Source organism: Euprymna scolopes, chromosome 46 (genome assembly GCF_053919585.1).
Source record: "Euprymna scolopes isolate OS-2025 chromosome 46, ASM5391958v1, whole genome shotgun sequence".
In the NCBI taxonomy this organism is placed as follows: Eukaryota; Metazoa; Mollusca; class Cephalopoda; order Sepiida; family Sepiolidae; genus Euprymna; species Euprymna scolopes.
This window is the reverse complement of record NC_136527.1, coordinates 183201788-183222845: the sequence shown is the minus strand read 5'-3', so window position 1 is coordinate 183222845 and position 21058 is coordinate 183201788. Positions and strand designations below refer to the sequence as shown.

The following is a 21058-nucleotide window of genomic DNA, read 5'->3' as shown; positions in this document are numbered from 1 at the left end:
AAGACATATGAGAACTCACACTGGCAAAAGGCCACATGCTTGTGAAGTGTGTGGATAATCTTGTTCTAGAAAATGAAATTTAGTGAGACATATGAGAACTCACACTGGAGAAAATCTTTAAGCATCATTGTCCAAATAAAAAAGGCATTGCAAGAGAAAAACTCACATGCCAGAAGTTTAACTTTATGAAGAACAATGCTTTCTCTACGGAGCAGATTTCCAGCATGATTAGAGACATTCACTTGATGATTGAGGATGATATCTGCCCAATAAGCAACCCCATCCCTCTTCCCAGTGATATTACACCAGAACCCATTTCATCTCAACTACCCGACATGGTCTCAGACCTAACATTGACAGAGGAGACGCGTTATCAAGGGCAATGCCCAATAAACGACAGTAACTCTCCTCAAGACTCACCTCCGAAAATATCTCAACTAAAACATGGGCAAAAACAACACCGCAATGCCCCACCTGTAAATATGACACTGGATGGCGACCAGATTGAGCTGGAGGAAGAACTGGCGAATAAAATAGAAATTGCACGATGCCTGGCTGTTGGAGATCGACCCAGACTGGTGAAAATAAATTGTACCAAAGCCTTCAAGATCCTTGTTACGAAAGTGAATGATGCTCTCACAAAAATTGTCTCAACTAATGCGTCATTTACTGAAACAAACCATGCAACTTTTGGGGCACCATGGTTTATGCAGAGGAAACTTTTACCTCAGCATAAAGAGAAAAAAGAGGGAAAATTTGAGGCCAAAACAAAAGAACCAGTCTGGAAAAGTAGGCTTCAACAGAAAATATTAAAACTCCGAAAGGAAACATCCCGGATATCTGCCTTTCTGTTATGTGACAGCCCAGGGAAAAAATTAAAAAAGAAGATGAATAAACTTAAAACTGACTATTCTCTTCACAACCAAGTGAAGCTAAGAGCTAAAATAGCAGAAAACCAAGCTGAAATAAAAGCTTTAGCTGTACAAATTAAAAACAAACAACAGAAAATGGAGTCCAAGTCATTGAATGAGTTGTTTGGCAAGAACCCAAGGATGGTGTACAGAAATTTAATTAAAGAGGAAATCAAGGTAAATTCGCCACCGTCACAGAGAGGGAGTGGATATATACAATTAAAGAGGCTGTTAAGGGCAAACAAAATATGCCACCACTAAAAATCACGAAAGATGCTCTAAGGAAAAATCACCCATTTTGGCAACTTTAAAATCCCAGGAATTGACAAGATCCCAAATTTCTGGCTTAAAAAACTCACAGCACTTCATGAACATTATGCACAGGCATTTACTCGTGTTGTCAGCGGTGAGGAAGATCCACCAGAATGGTTAACTCTTGGTAAAACGACTCTGGTACCCAAGAGCCAAGAGACTCACTTGTCCAATAAATACAGGCCTATCTGCTGCCTCTCAACCACATACAAGTGGCTTACAGGAATGATTGCAGATGCAATCTATCAACACCTGACCGAGGGTGAGGACCTTGAAAACGAACAAAAGGGATGCACCAGGAATAAACTTGGTACAAAGGACCAACTGCTCCTCAACAAAACCATCCTGGAGCACTGCAAAAAGCGTCAAAGAAACTTATCAATGGCTTGGATAGGCTATAAGAAGGCATTTGATAGTGTGCCTCACTCCTGGATACTGAGATGTTTGGAGATATATAATGTTGATGAGAGCATAAGGACATTCCTTAAAAAACAAATGACCATGTTGCAAACATCAATGGCTCTACACCACATGGAAGGGACAATACAAACTTCAAATCTCAGTTTCAAGCGAGGTATATTTCAAGGTGATAGCCTGTCACCATTGCTTTTCTGCCTTACTATTGACCCACTCAGCAAGCTCCTCAAAAATGTGATGCTGGGTACAGTCTTAGTAGGGGAAGGAAAAAAGAAAAAGTAAAAGAGTAAATCATCTACTTTTTATGGACGATCTCAAACTCTATGCAGAGACAGAAAAAAAGCTTGTCTCTCTGATTGAAAATGTAAAGACTTTTACAGAGGATGTCTGCATGGAGTTTGGATTTGACAAATGTGCCAAATGCACAATAAAAAAAGGAAAAAAGACGACATCCGAAAATATTCGGTTCAATGATGGCTTGATTGAAGACCTAGGAGAGGATGCCACATATAAGTACCTCGGTATAGAGGAAAATCTAACTGTGGAGCATGAAAAAATGAGACATAAGGTTGAACAAGAATACACATCACGCCTTAAAAAGATACTCAAATCCGAATTAAGCCCGAAAAACAAAATAACTGCCATAAATCAACTTGCAATCCCTGTCATCACATATGGGTTTGGTATTATTGACTGGCCCCAATACAGTATTAATAGGCTAGATACAAAGACCAGGAAACTCCTAACCTTGCATAAAATAATATACCGAAATCAATGTATGGACAGGATATACCTTCCACGAAGAGAGGGTGGCCTCGGTCTCACTGAAATAAACCATGCATATCGAGCCACCATAGTAAGCATGGGGAAGTATATTAAAAGCTCAACAGATATGACAATAGAAATAGTGAGGGACCACCATGAACGTCTACCTCAACAAACCTCAGTCACGAAGCTTGGCGAAAACTTTGGGGGTGTCATACTGGAAAATACTGCCGAGGTATATGATAATCCAGCAACACAGATTGAAAGAAAAAAGAGAAAGAAATACACCGAAATCGAAATAGACACAAGAAAGCAAGGATGGGAACAACATAAAAGAGCAGGAAAGTTTCTGGAAGAGCTTAAACAGGAATATATAGACAAGGATGCTTCACTCCAATGGCTCAAGAGCGGGAGACTTCCATTTGATGAGGAAAGACTCATTGTAGCCAGTCAAGACCAAGGCTTACTCACAAATGGATTAAAAAAAATGGCTGGCCTACAAGCAAATGGCCAATGCCGGTTTTGCCATTCAGCAATTGAGAGCCCAAGGCACCTAATGTCTGCATGCCCAATCTTATTGGCAGATGGCCTCTACACTGCCCGCCACAACAAAGTATGTAAGTACCTTCATTGGAAAATCTGTGGAGAGATGCAGCTTGACAGAGCGACGAACATCTGGGAACATGAACCACCACCAATAACATCAAATGGAAAAGTGACCGTGTTCTATGACAAAGACATACAGGTGGGGAGCTACATAAAAGACAAGGCCATCAAGCCAGATATTGTAATATGGAACAAGCCTGAAAGAACTGCGCTCATTATCGATGTTACAGTCCCAAATTATTTTGGCCTTAACAGAGCTGAACGGGAAAAAATAACAAAATATCAGGACCTAAAAAATGATCTAAAAACGACATGGTCTCTGAAAGAAATAAACATTATACCGGTTGTGATAGGAGCAACTGGGTTAATAAAAAAGAATCTTCATAGATACTTAGGAGCAATCCCTGGAAGACCAAGCTGTAACGAAATACAAATAGCAGCCATAAAGGGAACAGCATCTATTCTTAAAAGAACCCTCGGATATAAATTTAAATCATAACAGAATCAAGTGTTAGCTCCAGGAGGGAGCCCCTTGATCTCTTAATACTTACTGAAGTAAAATAAATAAAAAAAGTGAAAAGACACATACCTGTAAAGTGTGTGGATATTCTTGTTCTTTAAAATCACACTTAGTCATACATATGAGAACTCATACAGGGGAAAAGCCATATACATGTTAAGTGTGCGGATCTTTTTCTCATAAATCAAATTTAATGATACACGAGAGAACTCACACTGGGGAAAAGCCATATATTTGTGAAGTGTGTGGATATTCTTGTTCTCAACATTCAAGCTTAGTCATCCATATGAGAACTCACACTGGGGAAAAGCCACATACTTGTGACATGTGTGGATCTTCTTTTTCTCAAATATCAAGCTTAGTCAGCCATAAGATAACTCACATTTGGGAAAAGCCATATGCTTGCGAAGTGTGTGGATGTTCTTTTGCTAAAAAATCAGGGTTAGTCAAACATATGAGAACTCACACTGGGGAAAATCCACATACTTGTAAAGTGTGTGGATCTTGTTTTACTCAAAAATCAGTCTTAGTCACCCATAAGATAAATCACACTGGGGAAAAGCCACATACTTGTGAAGTGTGTGGATCTACTTTTACAACAAAATCAAGCTTAATTAGACATAAGATAACTCACACTGACGGAGAAAACTTGAATGCCTACTAGACACTGTCCTCGAGTGTCTAAGGTCGCTGTACAGAGGTTTGTCAGAACAATCTGGCATGAGGATACTTTTTCCATGGAAGTAAACCCTGACCAAATATTCAAAATCACATAGCATTCGCAGCCCAAACAGGATCTCCTAACTACGGCTAACCCACATTTGCCTTTTCTGAGGAATGTTGCAACTTCTCCAAGTGATATTACCTCAAGTAATAGCACGAAGCTGGATACTCCACCAGACTAGATAAATTCTTGTCCTGGAATCCAGTAAGACCAAGAGACCAACATGAAAGATATACTACAACGTATGAAAATGGTTAATTGGGGAGAGAAAAATTATGTTCTCAATTTCTTTACTAACTCTTGAGAGATAAAGAACTTTAATGGAACATTCGAATATCTAGGTATCTCATATAGAGTTCAAGTGTTAGCCCCAGGTTGCGGGCCCCTTGATTTCTGAGAACTTCGATTGAAGTAAAATAAAACAAAGAAGGGAAAAGTCACATACTTGTGAAGTGTGTGGATATTATTGTTCAGTAATAACAATTGATGATTCTGCCACACAGAAGTAGAGAATGTTAACCTCTTGACATCCAATTGTAATGTCCTGTTGGTAACGACTATTATACAATGTGACAGAATGGAGTGTTTAAGTAACTCCACTGTAAGATCTTGAATATTTCATGTATTAGCAATCTTGGGAACATGTACCAGAAACAACAGTTGGTAATAAGTCATACACCATCCATTATGACTACAAAATTCCTACATCTACATACATAGAAAACGGGATATTAAGCCGGACATAGCGATATGGGACAAGAGGGAGAAAGTAGCAACTCAAGTTAAAGTAAGCGTCCCTAATGATGCGGCCTGAACATCTGGCTAATCTACTCGGTGAACCAAGTGAAAAAGAAATACAAACAATTGCACAACAATGGGCAGTTAGAATCTTAAAAAGATATTTCAGTTGGCGTAACTAAATAATTGGAGTATGTTTGGCATCTGGTGGAAGGCTCCAGTCCCAACAAAAACAAAGTGATAAATTAGAAGATAAAAAGCCACATTCTTGTGAAATGTGTGTTTTTTCTTATAAATAATGAAAAGTTATTGAAACATGAGAACTCAACACAAAAAATTCATATTTGAGAACAATTTGTAAATATTCTCGTTTTTTTAATCAAGTTCATTGATACATATTAAAATCGCACAATTAGTAAAAGCCATTTTTTGCAAAATATGTTTATAGTCTTATTCTAAGAATTTGCATTTATTTATATGAGAACTTCAAACTAGACAACATTACATCGAACACACTTGAAAGGACTCATTATTGATGCAACAATTCTAAATGAATATTGTCATAATAAAGAGAAAAAGAGAATAATATAATATTAGTAAATAAATAATCACAAAGAATATAATTGGGTGCAACTGAGAAAAAAATCACAGACATGGAATAAAACTATATAATAATATATATTTGTGTTATAGTCTTTCGTTCAGAAGAAGATGTATTTCTTGTAAGGTAAAAATCACCAAGAGAGCGAAGGTCAATGGGACAAGGTATGTTTCCTTTTTGTGTGAAGTGTAATGCAAAGATGTCTATTTGTCATGGAAAAAGAACTATATTTGTTCCGGTTGTAAACAGTATCGATATGTGTATCCACCCGCAAGCGGAAAACATCAGAGATTGTATACTAACAACACAGAAAAGAAAACATAATACATACATTAATATATTTACATGAACACGGTTACATAGACGCAATACAACGCGACACGTACATATGGACGTTATGTATATGTATATATGCATCAGTATACATTTTGAATTGTCTTCCCCGGCCTTTTGCATTATCAATTTGTTTACAAATACGAAAAAAATATTTGAAAAGACAATAACAAGTTATCTTATTAAAGATTTTATTAGAATATATTTTATTGAGAAATAGTAAAGGATTTTTTACACAGTAACCACCACTTACTAAGACCCAGAGGCCACTCGAGGATAAGGTTTAATGGGTATACATTAGTCAATGTGATTATAGCGTAGTAAAAATAAGTAGTGAGAATTTTGAAAATTGGATTACTTAGGTGACAGTTCATCAAGAACTTGTTTACGTTGGATTTGAAGACAATCAGATTGTAGTCAGCTGGAAATTTTGAACTTCTAGCAGCTCCTGCCGAGATGCGGCAACAGTACTCCATCATTGGATTACCTGGCTTTTATATAGGTAGAGAATTGCATCAGGAGTGAGAGATCTACTCATCAGATCGTTGATGATTTACAAAAATAACATTAAGTATCATTTTTTTCTCATCAAAAAATGTTTTTGTCTATCTTTATAAAACAATAAAATCAGTAAAAAATGTTAAAAATAAAATAAAGATTAATATTCAACAATAAAAAAATAAAAAATAAAATAAAGATCAAATTCAACAATAAAAAAATAAAATAAAGATCAAATTCAACACTGGATTTTAATTTTATTTCGACCGTTACTGTATTTTAAAATTTTTAACGAATCTTTTCTAATTTCATCTGAAGAAATTTTTGGCTTGTTATAAAATATATTTAAAACAATTTTTGTTGGAAATTATATATCTTTGCAACGGGTAATAAGTGTCCACTTTTTTCTGCCTGATGACCTTATTTTGCGCATGTCTGCCACCGTGCATAGCTTTCTTGGTGTCTGAGTGCCCGAGCAAAACGCGTTGAGCGTTTTAACAATTCACTATAATTACCCCCTCCAGCGATGCAGTTTGGTCTGAGTTGATAATGCAGCTGTGAGTCGATGGTGAAAGCTCTCTACCATCCAGTTAGCAGAAGGATGATAGGCGATTGTTGCTATGTGAGAAGGTTTGAAGGATTGGCAAATGTCTTAGAAGGTTTGTGATGTAAACTGGAAACATCTGTCAGTGGTAACAGTGGTGGGTACACTAAAGTTAGAGATCCAGTTCTCTACGAATGCCTGGGCTACGACGTCTGTTGAAATGTCATACAAAGAAATTGCTACTGGCCAACGTGTAAAAAAGTTTACCATGGTGAGCATGTTGCGATGACCATCAGAAGGTCGCAGTGGTCCAACAATGTCCAGGGGATCGTGGGAGAAACCTGCGTCAGGCACAGAGAAGCTGCCTAGGGTAGAGTTTATATGACGATGAACTTTTGTAGTTTTGCATGAAATACGTGCCTCACTTCATCTACGTATATTGCCATTCATGATAAGCCAAACAAATGAGCTGCGATAAGCTTGACGGTTGCCTGCTTGCTGGGTTGTGTCAAGTCGTGAATGTGTTGAAATACTTTCTTACAACAAAAATGAGGTAAGTAGGTTCTTCAACAGATATCGCACCAGATTAGCTTTCTGAAAAGGAATAGGAATCTTTTTCAACATAATGTTTGATTTGGACATAAAGTCTGTCAATGCCGTTGTTACATGGAAAGGGATGTCCCCTTCCCCTGTAAGTAAGAAGTGAAAATGAAATTAGATTCAACGTTTATGCAAAGTTAAGAAATTAAATGTTAGAAATTAAGTCTATTCTATTTTGATAATTCTATTAGAAAGAGTTAAATATTGTTTATGTCAGTTAAAGATATATTGTTAAAAATAGGTTAGAATTACAATTGAGGATTCTGTTGTTCGCCAAAAATGTGTTTAGACAATCATATGTAAAGTCACGTGAAAATTAGTCACATTTGAAAAAATACTTCTGACGTCATAAACAAAGGAGATTTCTCAATATAGGATTCTGTGGGTTCAGAGTTAGAGGCAGTCAGTTGATCAGCCAAGAGTTGAAAGGCAAGAGTTGGAAGCGAAGGTAGAAGAAGATAGGTCCAAGATGAATTCCTGACTTCATCGAATTCCGGCCGATCAAATGAATAAAGAAATCACCATTTATGTTGTAACTGTTGTCTTGTGTCATCATTCATCGCAAACAAAAGGAAAATGTGTTTATCATTATTTATAACGAACATTGTAATCTTTCGAAGATTATGTGACCTCCCTCCTCTGTGTTAAGTACTTGCTTCATATATCACCCAGTCCGTATTAATATGAAACCTCCAAGAATTGTCGCAGTCGTTGTTATGATGTAATATATATATATATATATATATATATATATATATATATATATATATATATATATATATATATTATATATGTGTGTGTGTGTGTGTCATTATCATTCTGTTATAAGAACTGTTATATATGAAGTTCCCAAGAAGCATCCTAGAACTGTTATAAATGTCTTCCCATCATTATTATCATTATCAGTGTTATATCTGTATTATATGTCCCCGTATTACATGAACCCATTAATGTATCCCGATATGTCCCCCGCTACACAATGACGTGTGTCATTCCTAAATCCAGATGTTTGTCAAAATTGTTGAGGTCACAGAAGCGGGAAAGGGTGTCAGCTACATTATTCATTTTCTCCTGGTAACTATTGAATGTCGGCAGAATATTGTGTCACAATTCTCTGTGTGTATGTTTACTAGAGGTAGAAGATGTAAGGTAAGCGATCAGAGGTTTGTTGTCGATGAAAATTGTGAATTGTCTCCCTTCCAACATAAAACAAAAATACTTTAATGCTAAATACATGGCGTGTAGTTTTTCACTGAAAATACTGTATTTGCGCTGAGTAGTGCCCAGTTTGACCATTTACCACCTGGTTGAGTACGGCAGAAACAACTACATCAGAAGCATTTGTAGAAATGCAAGTCTTACGTCATACGATGATGTATGTTTTTGGAGCACGCGAATTTGTACGTGTGCACTGCTTGATGCCAAGCAAGAGAGAAGAAGAAGGAGACGGAAGACTATGTCAAAGGTCACAAGAAATGCGCGCATATTAATTAGTTATCTCATGATTGTGCATGCCCCACTCCTTGCTCTGTGTCGGTGGGTTTGATCTAGACAAAGCAAATTTGCGGCATGTATAACGTTTTGCAATAATTTTATTGTTAAGTTACTGATGTCAAAATTAAATGAGCTTCATATGTTAATTTTATTCAGAGTTCATGAAAAAATAAAGTAAAAACAATATAAATATTAATAAATTGCTGAACACTTGTCTTTAACGAAGTTGTCTCTAACAGATGAAAGAATAACTAAAAATATAAACAAGATAACAAGATTTAATGATAACATTTCTATTTAACAAAAATATTAACAAGACCACATATATTTCATGATAAAATTTTTATTTAATATTTTATTATGTGGATAACAAATATTTATTAGTTGAAAACACACTACATATAATATAGTGTATCTACAATAGTTTTGCTACAGTTGCAATTATTCTAGATAATTACAAATATTTTTTCATTAGGACAATTACTCCTACCAAAATGCAAAAACACAGTACATATAATATAGTTTATCTTTTTTTTACATAGGCATCACCACTTATCAAGGCCAAGAGGTCACTCAAGGATAAGGGTTAAAGAGTGTACAGTAGACAGTGGACAATATAGTAATCATTAGTAATGAAAATTTGGTAAATTTGATAACTCATATAGAACGGCTCATCAAGAACTTATTTACGTTAGACTTTAACATAACCATATTGTAGTCAGCTGGAAAGCAGGAAAACGGAAGACAATTCCACAGGCGTGCAGTTCTAAGAAAGAAGCTTTGTTCATGGAATCTACGTTTAGGTTTAGGCACAGATAAAGAGTGGGGGAATTATTGATAGTGTGTACAGCTAGACGAGTGTTTCTTGTGAAAGTTTGGCGAGGGGGACCATAGATTGAAGCTCAGTTGAACACTTTCCATGAAAATAACGATACATCAGAGACAAACTCGCAACATCTCTTCTGTGAGATAGAGGTTGCAAGGAAGAGAAAAGGACATCTCCTACGAGGCTACGAAGTCTATTTTGAACTCTATCAAGGCAGGACAAGTCCTTTCTAGCAGCTCCTGCCCAGATGTGGCAAAATATTCCATCCTTGGACGTACCTGGCTCTTATATAGATAGAGAATAGCATCAGCAGTGAGATATTTACTGGATCGATAGAAAGATCCCACCATTTTTCCAGCAGCCCTGGCAACAGATTTGATGTACGTGTTCCATTTAAGATCAGGAGTAAAGGTCAAGCCCAGAAGTTTGTCAAAACTTGACGCCTCCTGAAGACGAGAGCCATTCATTTCAATTGATGCCAGATGTGGATCAGAATGCTGATGATGTAAAGAGAGAAGCTTGGTTTTAGATGCATTAAAAGTAACCAGCAACTCCTTTCCCCATTGTACTACGTGCTCAAGATCAGAGGAGAGAGAATTGGAGAGACCTTGGTCGTTTACTGTCTTAGATGTGCTACCATAAATGGTAGTGTCGTCAGCATAAATGTCTACAAATGATGTAAGGATGTGATTTGGAAGATCATTAATGTAGATCAGGAAAAGAGTTGTGTCCAGGATGGACCCCTGAGGGACACCGGCATTAATACTGTGAGCTTCTGATTTTTGCCCATCAACTACTACTCTTATGAACCTATCCGAAAGAAATGATTTAATAATTGAGAAGACATTTCCAGTTATACCATAGCTAGAGATCTTATGAAGTAAACCTTTATGCCATACCCTATCAAAGGCCTTAGATATGTCAAGATCAATTGCCCTAGAAAGGTGGCCTCCGTCAAGAGATTTGCTAATTCTATGATATATTACTGTAAGCACATCTGCTGTAGATCTAGCAGAACGGAAACCATATTGAGTGTCACTAAGAAGGTTATTTTTGTTGAGATGGTTGATTACTTCTGTATTTAACACAGATTCCAACAACTTACTCATGACACACAGGAGACTTATTGGCCTGTACTGAGAGGGGGATGAGCGATCACCTGAATTCTTAAATACAGGGCATACTGATGAAATTTTCCAGGGAGATGGGAAACTATTCTCCTTAAGACAGCGTTTAAACAGTTTTGTAAGTATGGGGGCTATTTCAGGTTGAAGTTTTTTGAGTACTATAATTGGAATACCGTCAGGGCCAGTTGCTTTACTGGAATCAAGTTTTTTGATTAGCTTGGCAACATCACATACAGATATACGTATATCACATAGCGTGTTTTCTGATAAAAAGTTTTGTTACAGTTGCAAATATTCTGCATAATTTATAATATTTTTTCATTTGGACAATTACTCTTACCACAACTAGTATATTTCTTTCGTCATAGTTTATTTGTTTTCAAGTTATTCCAAGATATTCACATTTCTTCTGTACCACTTGATTCGCCGACATAAATTTATATCCGTAAGTTTTTTTAAAGGATTAAGTACATATTGGTATTACATTGTATATTGGTAAATGATATTATGTAGAGACAGTACATATTGGTATTACATTGTATATTGGTAAATGATATTATGTAGAGACAGTGAATATTGGTATTACATTGTATATTGGTAAATAATATTATGTAGAGACAGTACATATTGGTATTACATTGTATATTGGTAAATGGTATTATGTAGAGACAGTACATATTGGTATTACATTGTATATTGGTAAATGATATTATGTAGAGACAGTGCATATTGGTATTACATTGTATATTGGTAAATCATATTATGTAGAGACAGTACATATTTGTATTACATTATATATTGGTAAATGATATTATGTAGAGACAGTACATATTGGTATTACATTGGATATTGGTAAATGATATTATGTAGAGACAGTACATATTGGTATTACATTGTATATTGGTAAATAATATTATGTAGAGACAGTGCATATTGGTATTACATTGTATATTGGTAAATGATATTATGTAGAGACAGTACATATTTATATTACATTGTATATTGGTAAATAATATTATGCAGAGACAGTGCATATTGGTATTACATTGTATATTGGTAAATAATATTATGTAGAGACAGTGCATATTGGTATTACATTGTATATTGGTAAATAATATTATGCAGAGACAGTGCATATTGGTATTACATTGTATATTGGTAAATAATATTATGTAGAGACAGTGCATATTGGTATTACATTGTATATTGGTAAATAATATTATGTAGAGACAGTGCATATTGGTATTACATTGTATATTGGTAAATGATATTATGTAGAGACAGTGCATATTGGTATTACATTGTATATTGGTAAATAATATTATGCAGAGACAGTGCATATTGGTATTACATTGTATATTGGTAAATAATATTATGTAGAGACAGTGCATATTGGTATTACATTGTATATTGGTAAATAATATTATGTAGAGACAGTGCATATTGGTATTACATTGTATATTGGTAAATGATATTATGTAGAGACAGTGCATATTGGTATTACATTGTATATTGGTAAATGATATTATGTAGAGACAGTGCATATTGGTATTACATTGTATATTGGTTAATGATATCATGTAGAGACAGTGCATATTGGTATTGCATTGTATATTGGAAAATAATATTATGTAGAGACAGTGCATATTGGTATTACATTGTATATTGGTAAATGATATTATGTAGAGACAGTGAATATTGGTATTATATTGTATATTGGTAAATGATATTATGTAGAGACAGTACATATTGGTATTACATTGTATATTGGTAAATAATATTATGTAGAGACAGTGCATATTGGTATTATATTGTATATTGGTAAATGATATTATGTAGAGACAGTACATATTGGTATTACATTGTATATTGGTAAATGATATCATGTAGAGACAGTGCATATTGGTATTGCATTGTATATTGGTAAATGATATTATGTAGAGACAGTACATATTGGTATTACATTGTATATTGGTAAATAATATTATGTAGAGACAGTGCATATTGGTATTACATTGTATATTGGTAAATGATATTATGTAGAGACAGTGCATATTGGTATTGCATTGTAGATTGGTAAATGGTATCATGTAGAGACAGTACATATTGGGATTACATTGTATATTGGTAAATGATATTATGTAGAGACAGTGCATATTGGTATTGCATTGTATATTGGTAAATGATATTATGTAGAGACAGTGCATATTGGTATTGCATTGTATATTGGTAAATGATATTATGTAGAGACAGTGCATATTGGTATTGCATTGTATATTGGTAAATGATATTATGTAGAGACAGTGAATATTGGTATTGCATTGTATATTGGTAAATGATATTATGTAGAGACAGTGCATATTGGTATTGCATTGTATATTGGTAAATGATATTATGTAGAGACAGTGAATATTGGTATTACATTGTATATTGGTAAATAATATTATGTAGAGACAGTGCATATTGGTATTATATTGTATATTGGTAAATGATATTATGTAGAGACAGTGCATATTGGTATTGCATTGTATATTGGTAAATGATATTATGTAGAGACAGTGCATATTGGTATTGCATTGTATATTGGTAAATGATATTATGTAGAGACAGTGCATATTGGTATTGCATTGTATATTGGTAAATGATATTATGTAGAGACAGTGAATATTGGTATTGCATTGTATATTGGTAAATGATATTATGTAGAGACAGTGCATATTGGTATTGCATTGTATATTGGTAAATGATATTATGTAGAGACAGTGAATATTGGTATTACATTGGATATTGGTAAATAATATTATGTAGAGACAGTGCATATTGGTATTATATTGTATATTGGTAAATGATATTATGTAGAGACAGTGCATATTGGTATTACATTGTATATTGGTAAATGATATTATGTAGAGACAGTGCATATTGGTATTACATTGTATATTGGTTAATGATATCATGTAGAGACAGTGCATATTGGTATTGCATTGTATATTGGTAAATAATATTATGTAGAGACAGTGCATATTGGTATTACATTGTATATTGGTAAATGATATTATGTAGAGACAGTACATATTGGTATTATATTGTATATTGGTAAATGATATTATGTAGAGACAGTACATATTGGTATTACATTGTATATTGGTAAATGATATTATGTAGAGACAGCATTTTTCAGGTTTTTGTGTGAAGACAATTAATGTAGCTTGTTATCCAAGTGTTTTTGTTACAGCGAAAGGCTGTCCCCTTTCATTGTAACTAAGAAGTCTATTAGATAAGTGAAAATGAGATTAAGATAAGCCGTGACTCGAATCTTGTAAGCAAAGTTAAGAATTGGAATGTTAGAATTTAGTCTATTGTTAAATTCTATCAGAAATAGTTAGATATTGTTTATATCGTAAAAATAATTGATTGTTCATTCTTTTAGAATCGGAATATTAAAATGGCAGCTGAAAGAATGAACAATAAAAATTAAAAATATATTTTTTAAAAATGTTTGAGTTGTATGTTGAGAATTCTTTTGTTGTTAAGTGTGTTGCAAAAAACGTATGCATAGCCACGTTAATTGGTACGTTTGGAAAACACAATTCTGACGTCATAGAAAACGGGGATTCTCAATATAGGTGCTAGAGTTAGTCAGATCAGAGGAGTCCAGAGTTGCGGAGTTGAAAAGTTTAGTTAGCAGTTGAGTTGGGTCGATTTTTTTTTATCATGGAGCTCACCACTTATCAAGGCCCGGAAGCCACTCAGAGGTAAGGGTTATTGCGTGTACAATAATCAATGGGATAGTATTTTAGTAATTGTTAGTATTGGAGATTTAATAAAGTGTTTTACTTAAAAGGGCGGTTCTTTAGGAATTTGTTCATGTTGGCCTTTTTGTGTGAAGACAATTCATGTTGTTGGTCAATCAATAATAAAACATCTATATGAAACGACAGCTTTTGTCAGTTTATTGATGGCAGTTATTTTAAATGATATTATGTAGAGGCACCATTTTTCAGGTTTTTGTGTCAGTGCAATTCATGTAGCTTGGTGACCAATCAATAATGAAACATTCATAAGAATCGACAGCTTTTATCAGTTACCTTGAGTGATATTGTTACAGTGAAAGGCTGTAATTTTTTTTTTTACAGTGATCACTACTTATCAAGGCCCGGAAGCCACTCAGGGATAAGGGTTATTGCAAGTACATTACCTTAGTGTGGAGCTTTGATGAAGTGTTTACTTAAGGGGGCGGTTCATTAGGAATTTGTTAACATTGGACTTGAAGACATCCAAGTTGTAGTTCGGAGGGAAGCAGGCAGACGGAACAGAGTTCCACAGGCGTGCAGTTCTAAGAAAGAAGCTTTGTTCATGGAATCCGCGTTTTGATTTAGGCACAGATATAGAGTGGGGAAAATTTTTCACAGTAGATTCAGCTAGACGGGTGTTTTTCGTGAAAGATTGGCGAGGGGGGGGGCAAAGATTGGAGTTCAGACGAGCATCTGCCATGGAAATAAGGATAAAACAAGGATAGGCTCGCAACGTCTCTTCTGTGGGAGAGAGGTTGCAGGGAAGAGAAAAGGGCATCCCCCACTAAACCACGAAGTCTATTTTGTACTCTGTCAAGGCAGGATAGGCTATTTTTTAGCAGCTCCTGCCCAGATATGACAACAGTATTCCATCCTTGGACGTACTTGGCTTTTATATAGATAGAGAATTGCATCAGTAGTGAGATATCTTCTGGAGCGGTAGAAGGATCCCACCATCTTTCCAGCGACCTTGGCAACAGACTTGATGTACGTGTTCCATTTCAGATCAGGAGTAAAGGTCAAACCCAGAAGCTTGTACAACACGGGGCCTCACCCAGACGAGAGCCATCCATCACAATTGATGCCAGCTGGGGATCAGAGCGTTGATGATGTAAGGATAGGAGTTTGGTTTTGGATGCATTAAAGGTAACCAGCCACATCTTCCCCCACTGAACCACGCGCTCGAGATCAGAGGAGAGAGAATCAAAGAGAACTTTGTCATTTACAGCCTTTGATGTGTTGCCGTAGATGGTCGTGTCATCAGCATAGATGTCAACAAATGATTTAAGTATGTGTTTAGGGAGGTCGTTGATGTAGATCAGGAAGAGAGTTGGGCCCAGGATTGACCCCTGAGGGACTCCAGCATTTATATTGCAGGCCTCCGATTTTTGTCCATCTACCACTACTCTTATGAGCCTATCGGAGAGAAAAGATTTAATGATTGAGAAAATATTTCCAGTTATACCGTAGCTGGAAATCTTGTGAAGTAGACCCTTATGCCATACCTTGTCGAAGGCCTTTGATATGTCAAGAGCAATTGCCCTAGAAAGGAAGTTTTTGTCAAGAGATTCACTAATCCTGTGGGATATAACCGTCAACACATCTGCGGTAGATCTTGCAGAGCGGAAACCATATTGTGTGTCACTAAGAAGGTTATTCCTGCTGAGGTGGTTGACTATTTCTCTATTTAATATGGATTCCAGCAACTTACTCATAACACACAGGATACTTATAGGTCTGTATTGAGAGGGAGATGACTTATCACCTGATTTCTTAAATACAGGGCAAACTGATGAGGTCTTCCAGGGAGTCGGAAAACACTTCTCCTTAAGGCAGCGCTTAAATAGTTTCGTAAGTATGGGAGCAAGTTCTGGTTAAAGCTTTTTTAACACTATAATTGGGATGCCATCAGGGCCAGTTGCTTTACTGGAATCTAGGTTCTTTATTAGCTTGGCGACCTCATGCACGGATATTTGTATGTTACCTAGCTTGTTCTGTGTTATAGGAGGAAATATGGGGAGTTGATGGCCTTCGTCGCATAGGGTAGAATTAGCTGCAAAGTTCTTTGCAAATAGTTTGGCCTTGTCTGCCGCTGACGAGATGACCTCTGGTCCATTGATAATGGTTGGAATAGAACGCACACTTCTGTTCAGGATCCTATTTGTTATTTGCCAAAACTGGTGGGATCCAAGCCGCTGATCAGCTATCTTGGATTTAACAGACTGGGCATATAGCTCTCTTGCATTTTTTATTACTCTTTTACAGTGGTTGCTGGCAGACCTGAAAGCAGCTTTAGTCTCAGTGCATCTATTACGTTGGTAGCTATGGAAAAAGTGATTTCTGTGCGCGATAGCAGCAGCACATTCTGGGGAAAACCATGGCTGGCTGTTAGGTTTTTGTTGGAATTTTTTAGATGGTATGAATTGGTATATGCCTACAATTAAGAAGTATATTAGATAAGTGAAAATGAGATAAGGATAAGCCGAGACTCGAATCTTGTAAGCAAAGTTAAGAATTAGAATGTTAGAATTTAGTCCATTGTTTTATTCTATTAGAAATTGATATTGTTTATATTGTAAAAAGAATTGATTGTTAAATTCTATTAGAAATTGATATTGTTTATATTGTAAAAAGAATTGATTGTTAAATTCTATTAGAAATAGATATTGTTTATATCGTAAAAAGAATTGATTGTTCTTTCTTTTAGAAAACTGAATATTATAAATGTCAGCTGAAAGAATGAACAATACAAATTAAAAATATATTGTTAAAAAATAGGTTAGAGTTATATGTTGAGAATTCTGTTGTTGTTTAAAGTGCATAGCAACGTGAATTGGCACGTTTGGAAACACACTTCTGACGTCATAGACAAAAGGGGGGATCCTCAATATAGTAGCTAGAGTTACTCAGATCAGAGGAGTCCAGAGTTGCAGAGTTGGGTTAGTAGTTGAGTTGGGTTGAGTTTTTCATGGAGGTCACCACTTATCAAGGCCCGGAAGCCACTCGGGGATAAAGGTTATTACGTGTACAGTAATCAATTGGATGGTATTGTAGTACTCGTTAGTATTGGAGATTTGATAAAGTGTCTTACTTAAGGGGGCGGTTCATCAGGAATTTGTTTATCTCAGACTTGAAGACATGCAAGTTGTAGGCAGGTGGGCAACAGGCAAACGGAAGAGAGTTCCACAGGCGTGCACTTCTAGGAAAGAAATTTTGGAGTTGGAGTCAGTCCTTTGGAAGCGAAAGAAGGCACATCAAACGATGTAGATTCAAAATTGTAATTTCTGACGTCATCCTCATTCGACCGCTTGAATGAATAAAGAATCATCTTTGCGTTTTTGTAACTGTTGTCATGTGTCTTCTTTCAACACTCAAAAGGTAATGTGTTAAACATCTTAATATGAACATTGTGTAACTTTTACAAGAATATGTATTTCACCTCTGTGTTATAAGAATTGTGCATCCATCACCCTCCTCTCTAATATGCATGTTACAAGGAAAAATCCCCCCCCCCTGTTATAAATGTATTGTCTCCCTCATCGTTACTATCATGTAATATGAGTCCCCTATCATATATGACCTCATTAATATGAACCCCAATATGAAACCCCCCCACCTACTATACAACAATATTTTCGATGTGAGAATTTGATTAAAGCGCTTCATATATTTTAATGATATTTGATTGGTTTTCTATGCAGTAATTTGTGATATTAGAATCGATCCAACAATATATTTAATATTAGACTATATTATAGGATGATAAGTTTCTTTGCTTTTAATAAGGAGATTTGTGATGGTTTCTCTTCTTTCTTTTGGATCCTGCTGAAGACTAATCGATAATGTGGATATAGTGATGTTACTTGCTTTAGCCATAAAATTGGTAATTGATCAATGCCAGGGGATTAGAAATTGCAGAATGTCATAATTTGTCTCTTATTTCTTGCAAAGTAAAAGTAATTTCTAGCATCTGCTGTTTTTTATGGTTGATTTCTTTTACATTGTAAATCCATTGTGTTTCTTGATGTTGCTTTGGGTTTTCATAGAGTGTATGTCTCTAGAATCATTCTTCGTCTTCTTTTCTTAGTGGTGTTTGAACTGTGGTAAATTGCGGTTCTCGTTATATTTCGGTACACTTTTCAGGGGTTTTGATCGAACTGGCCATTGATTTGTTTAGCTCTAATTTTCTTGTCTTTACCTCTGATCTGTTCAGGTAATTAAATTTTCATATTCTGCTTTCTTTTCTAGAAGCTGATGATCTTCAATGTTATACTTTCTCTCCATTTTATTTATTTTTTTTAGTAAATGTAAGGATCTGGTTTAGTTCACAGTATAGGAAATTATTTGGGAGCTTCTTTTCTGAAAATATCTATTTTTCTTGGAAGCTTGATTTTCTACTTGGGTGTTACAGTTTTGACTATCTCCCTCCTCATTTCCCCTTTTGGTCTTTCAATGTGTGCTCTTGGGTTAGCTTACTTTGCATATAACATGCTGCACCAAAGTTAGCAATGGTTTATGTCAGTTAATGTGAAATGTAAGTGTTATGTCAGTTAAGTTTCAATGTAGCAGTTTTATTTTAGCCATTCTCACGTTGACTTTTTCCAGTAACATTTTGAATTTCTTCCCAGTTTTGATCTTGATTAATTTGAGTCGCTCTTTAATCTCCATTGTTTTGGTCAGTTCGATTTTATTTGCAAGCTCTTCTATTTCTTGTTCAGTTGATTGGTTAATAATTAGCTTTTGATTCAAAGATCCTGGTGATGATGCTCCTCTATTAAGTCTTGATTGGGTTCATCTTCTGTTAAGTAGACTAGGTTCGGTGTCATCTGTGGCATCTTCTGTTAAGTAGACTTGGTTCGGTGTGATCCGTGGCATCTTCTGTTAAGTAGACTAGGTTCGGTGTCATCCGTGGCATCTTCTGTTAAGTAGACTAGGTTCAGATGTCATCCATGCCATCATCTGTGTCAGCTATGCTATCTTCACTCTCATCAGAGTTTGATGATGAAGAGTCAGGTGGTTCAGTAAAGATCTGGATGTTTGGAATTACATCTCTTGTAGGTCCCATTATGGATATTTCATGGGTAGCCATCTTGTGATATGTCCTTATCTGGGCGACCTCCCAGAATTAACACTTGCTTCTTGGCTACAACCCTTGTTGTTAGTGGATGTGACAGTGGACATATGTTGTTCTTTTTTCTCATATGAATAATTAAATACGACTTTGCACTTAGTTCACCGGATATAATCACCAGATAGTTTTTGAAATTATTTTTCTATTAGTCCACTTGCTCCATAATGACGGGTATGATGGATATCTTTTTAAGATTCCACTTTCTTTGCATGTCGTATATAAGTCCTCGGTATTTTGTTTTCTCTCTCTCTAATCTCAGCATCATAAGGGACGCTTACTTCAACTAGGGTTGCCACTTTCCTCTCTTGTCCTATACTATATCACTATGTCAGGCTTAATATTCCCATTTCTAGGTATGTAGCTGTAGGTGTTTAGTAGTCATAGCAGATGGTGTATGACTTATTTCCAACTGTTCTTTCTGGTAAACATATTACCAAGACTTACTACAACATTATTCAAGTTTTTACAGATTTTCCAGTGGACATATTTACACACACCATTGTATTGCATTGTATAATAGCCGCCCCCCCTAACAGGACTTTACAACTGTGTGGCAGCGTGAGTTCTCATATGACTCATTAAAATAGATTGTTGACGAAAAGAATAGCCACAGACTCCACACGAATAAGGCTTTTCTCCAGTGTGCGTTCTTATATGTGTAGCTAAATTCGATTTTTCAGAAAAAGATTGTCCACACATTTTACAAGAATGTGGCTTTTCCCCAGAGTGAGTTCTCATATGTCTTACTAATTTGGATTTTCCAGAGCAAGAATATCCACACACTTCACAGGAATGTGGCTTTTCCCCAGTGTGAGTTCTCATATGTGTCACTAACTTTGATTTTTTAGAACAAGAATATCCACACACTTCACAAGAATGTGGCTTTTCCTCAGTGTGAGTTCTCATATGTATATTTAACGATGATTTTACAGAAAAAGAAGATCCACATACTTCACAAGAATGTGGCTTTTCCCCAGTGTGAGTTCTCATGTGTATGATGAAATTCCATTTGATAGAAGAAGAATATCCACACACTTCACAAAAGTGTGGTTTTCCCCACGCGTGACTTCTCATATGTCTCACTAAATTCGATTTTGTAGAAGAAGAATAGCCACAT

At 35.6% G+C, this 21058-nt stretch overlaps 1 protein-coding gene across 1 annotated transcript in view; it reads left to right on the top strand.

The window, feature by feature from the left end:
• The first annotated feature begins 224 nt into the window (after positions 1–224).
• LOC145270296 (uncharacterized) overlaps positions 225–21058 on the top strand; it is a 47648-nt gene continuing 26814 nt past the window's right edge. The window contains exons 1-2 of the mRNA XM_080125942.1: positions 225–591; positions 3693–4054. Of these exons, the coding sequence (XP_079982068.1) occupies positions 225–591; positions 3693–4054 (729 nt within the window). The remainder of the gene's footprint in view (positions 592–3692; positions 4055–21058) is intronic.